We start from the raw sequence: 3,776 nt of genomic DNA on the forward strand, positions 1-3,776 counted from the left end.
TCTTGTCAAAAATCCCTCCATCCTCTTTGCACCTAGGTTTACATGCTCCTTGTCCCACTTCCCAGACACATGGTCTTCATCTCGCGATGCCATGTAACTGCACCTCATTCCTTGATGTGTTGTTGGATGCCCTTCAAGAGTTACTCAGATCCGAGCATAAAAAGCTCGCGGGGCCATCTGCTCATGACAACATGCTTTGCCTAGTACAACTCCAACACACCTACTTTCTCGGCCAACCACCGAAACATAGGCATGTAACACCACCATGCACCTCTTCAGGTTGTTGCTAGACACCTTGTTAAGATAAACCTTTATTCGCCTAGCTAGGTTCTCCTTGGTATACTCCTTTGATGTGCCTTAGATACTTCACCACACAACGAAGGACAACAACATTCTTGGTGGCAAACTCCATGCAAAAAGCTCTACAACACATCTTCCATGTATGTAGAGGATCTTAGCTAAGTTAGATATGGCTTGGTTCACTCGAAACCGACTACAAATCTCTGAAGTCGGCAACGTAGTGGGCGGTGAAGTTTTATTAGGCTTGTAGCTATTTTTGCAAAACCACGGTGTATATAGTATATACCCTAGAGGAACCACGTGACACAACCACAATTTGGTATCGCCACGTGACACAACCACAACTTGGTATCACCATGTGACAACCTTATTAAGGGCTCCAAAAGCCCAAGGCTCTGTGGCCGCGACTCACGAGTGTGGAACCACGGGGGCCGCCTTTCAAGTGTGGAACCGCTTGTCTACGATTGGTGTCTTCTCCTTCACTCTTGCGATTAGGGTTTGTGTTTGGCTGCGAGTGTGGAAGCGATGGTGTCGTTGAAGCTGCAGAAGCGCCTGGCGGCCAGTGTGCTCAAGTGCGGGAAGCGCAAAGTGTGGCTGGATCCCAATGAGGTCAACGAAATCTCCATGGCCAATTCACGTAAGCCCCCATCGTTCTCAAAAAATGGAAGAAGTTGTTGGCAATCAATCATGGGATTTGGACTGTGGTTTTAATTAGAAGACTTAATCAATACATTTTCTCTATAATGATGGTATTAGGCCCCGGTCAGCCTCAAGTAATCCTTTCTGCTTTCGAAAGTAGGAACTTTTGCAACCTTGTTTGCATGTAATCATGCATTTGGGCTTCCAGTCATGAGATTTGGGCTAATCATCTGCCTTAAACTGCCATTTAATAATGGGTATTGTTATTTCGCATTTAATCATGGGTATTTGGTTTAATTACCTGCCTTAATCAATCGTAATCAAGGCTGTTTGGTTTAATCTTCCACATTTTAACCCACAGATTCGAAGCACTATATACTTGGAGTCTCTTCATTTGTGATTTCTGGGTATCCCTGTATATCTTCGTAGAGCAGGAATCTCAACCATCGAATCCACCTGCAAGAAAAACCAGAATTTTCTCCAGATCTGTACAGCTCAGCTATAATCCTGCAGACCTGATCTGTCAGCTTGTCAGACCTCTGTACCTCATTTTCAATTTAATATTGTGAGGACTCTTATTTGTCATTCGGCCAGGCCTCTTCACGTCATTTTCAATTTAATGTTCTGAAGACTGTTGTCTCTTATCATCTGCCCCTCCCCTCAACCATGATGGTCGGGCAAGGGCCTGGGGAACAGTGATTTTTCTCAACAAATCACAAAGCTTGGGCCTTTAAACATTTGCAGGTTTTTGTTGAGAATTTACAGATGTTTGAGCTTAAATATAATTGCAGGTTTTCTATGAACACTGCTGGGGAACTGTTTCCCACCAAGAGGAAAAATGCTCCCGGCTCCGCCGGTTGCCCTTTTCTCCTGAAAAAGGGTTTGGTGGGCCCTTCCCCTAATCCATCAAGGAGGGGGTCGTGGAATGCAAATCGTGGCCGTAAAACAAGCTACCCTGAATATACCCTGGATCGTGACTAATTAGCAGGATAGAATCCACTCCCCAAAAAGGTGGGGTGCACACCTCACTCCTCCGTCCTTGATGGTTGAGATAGGAGGTTGGTTGTCCTTCCGCCACTGCTGGTCACCATTTTTCTCTCGGGAAAGGACTCCTGGTGTTCTTTCCCTACTCCATCAACGGTGTGAATTATTGAAATTCTGCAGGTGCTATTGCATTTAATCTCTATTTTACCTTTTCTTATGAATTTAACCTCAATCAACCCTACACCAGATGAGGGGTAGCGCAATGTAAATTAAATCATATTGCACCATTTAGGTGCAAATCATAGATTGATTGTGAGAGTTTGTAAACTTGCCGTTGTCATATGCAGGTCAAAACATCCGCAAGCTTGTGAAGGATGGATTTGTGATACGGAAACCGACAAAGATACATTCAAGGGCAAGGGCTAGGCGTGCCTTGGAGGCCAAAAGGAAAGGGCGTCATTCCGGATATGGTGCATACTCTCTCAATTATGTTAGTTTTCCCCAGACAACAGGCTTGTCCATCTGAAGTGGCTCTTTTGTGGATTTCTCGCTAAGGTAAGAGACGCGGTACCAGGGAGGCTAGGCTGCCATCAAAAGTGCTGTGGTTGAGGCGCATGCGTGTTTTGCGGCGCCTGTTGAGGAAATATAGAGAAGCCAAAAAGATCGACAAGCACATGTACCATGATATGTACATGAAGGTCAAGGGTAATGTCTTTAAGAACAAGCGCGTGTTAATGGAAAGCATTCACAAGTCTAAGGCTGAGAAGGTTAGGGAGAAGACGTTGTCTGATCAGTTTGAAGCCCGGAGAGCCAAAGGCAAAGCCATCCGGGAGAGGAAAAGTGCTAGACGGGAAGAGCGCTTGGCACAGGTTTGTTTGTTTCTGTTGTATAGTGTATTATGGCTTTGCACTATTGCGAGCCAAAAGAGCTGACTTGATGTTGCTTTCACATGGGTTTTTCGATGTCGCAGGGACTTACTGCTGATTTGCCCCCTGCTGCTGCTGTGACTGGCTCTGCTCCTGAGTATGTTTTACATGTTTTTACACTAGTGCTTTTACACTATATTTTTCATGCATGTTTTGTGTGTGGGTGTGGCAAATTTTTTTAAATATGTGCGCGCATGTTTACACACACACACACACACACACACACAGATATTTGTGTATATATGTGTGTCAGCGTGCATGTGCACATAAGTGCGTGTGTATGTAGATGTATGTATGCATGCAGGTTTGTAATGTGTGTGTATGGTATCTGCATGTCAGAAAATAAATACTAACATCTTGTCATTGTCGATAGGGTAACAAAGAAATCAAAGAAATAAAGAAAAACTGTGGGGGCGGAGCTTTGGCAGGATCCTCAACAGTGGATAGTTTTTTGTTGGGAGTCAATGGGGGGTCGTACTGTTGAACAAACTTTGCTGCATGAGAGGTTGCTTTTTGGCAAGTTTGTGGTTGTTTCTGTGGAGGAGTGTAGGTGCTGGAGAGTTTTTTGAGACGAGGGTTTTACTTCTTATGAACAAAAATATATATTTTAAGACGTATTATTTGTTGAGCTAGTCTCTACACGCTTTGGTCTTGTTGCGTTTTTCTAATGATTGGTTCAAAATTTTGATGAGCTTGATGTTGAAATTATAGAGATCTTGTTGATGGGAGGCAAACTAGTTTTGCGTAGGTGCTGTGATCTTTCTCCTCAATTGATAAATACTCAAGATAAACCATAATTACAAATGGTAGTGTATGAGTGATATACATTGATCTTCTCAAATGAAACATGCTCAAAGATTTGGTGGGTTATTTTTGATTGTGCCAATTGGGGTACGGCAAACAAATGAAGGGGTTAGAAGGGGTTAG

The 3,776-nt window shown here is 43.7% G+C and overlaps 1 protein-coding gene across 1 annotated transcript; it reads left to right on the top strand.

Moving 5' to 3' along the window:
- Nucleotides 1-699: 699 nt before the first annotated feature.
- Nucleotides 700-3,477, top strand: LOC147612935 (large ribosomal subunit protein eL19y-like). Its single transcript, XM_086782212.1, has 5 exons — nt 700-937; nt 2,271-2,393; nt 2,479-2,792; nt 2,894-2,946; nt 3,223-3,477. Exons 1-5 carry the CDS (start codon nt 826-828, stop codon nt 3,245-3,247), a joined length of 627 nt encoding a protein of 208 aa, XP_086638338.1. The 5' UTR covers nt 700-825; the 3' UTR covers nt 3,248-3,477.
- The last annotated feature ends 299 nt before the right edge of the window (nt 3,478-3,776 follow it).

Source organism: Cibotium barometz, chromosome 44 (assembly GCF_041138505.1).
Source record: "Cibotium barometz isolate CiBa-2024 chromosome 44, ASM4113850v1, whole genome shotgun sequence".
Lineage (NCBI taxonomy): Eukaryota > Viridiplantae > Streptophyta > Polypodiopsida > Cyatheales > Cibotiaceae > Cibotium > Cibotium barometz.

Excerpts from the sequence above, each read along its gene's own strand:
- LOC147612935 (XM_086782212.1), top strand. The coding sequence starts at position 826 with ATGGTGTCGTTGAAGCTGCAGAAGCGCCTGGCGGCCAGTGTGCTCAAG. Across the intron at positions 938-2,270 it reads AATCTCCATGGCCAATTCAC|GTCAAAACATCCGCAAGCTT; the intron begins GTAAGCCCCCAT and ends TGTCATATGCAG. Across the intron at positions 2,947-3,222 it reads GTGACTGGCTCTGCTCCTGA|GGTAACAAAGAAATCAAAGA; the intron begins GTATGTTTTACA and ends CATTGTCGATAG.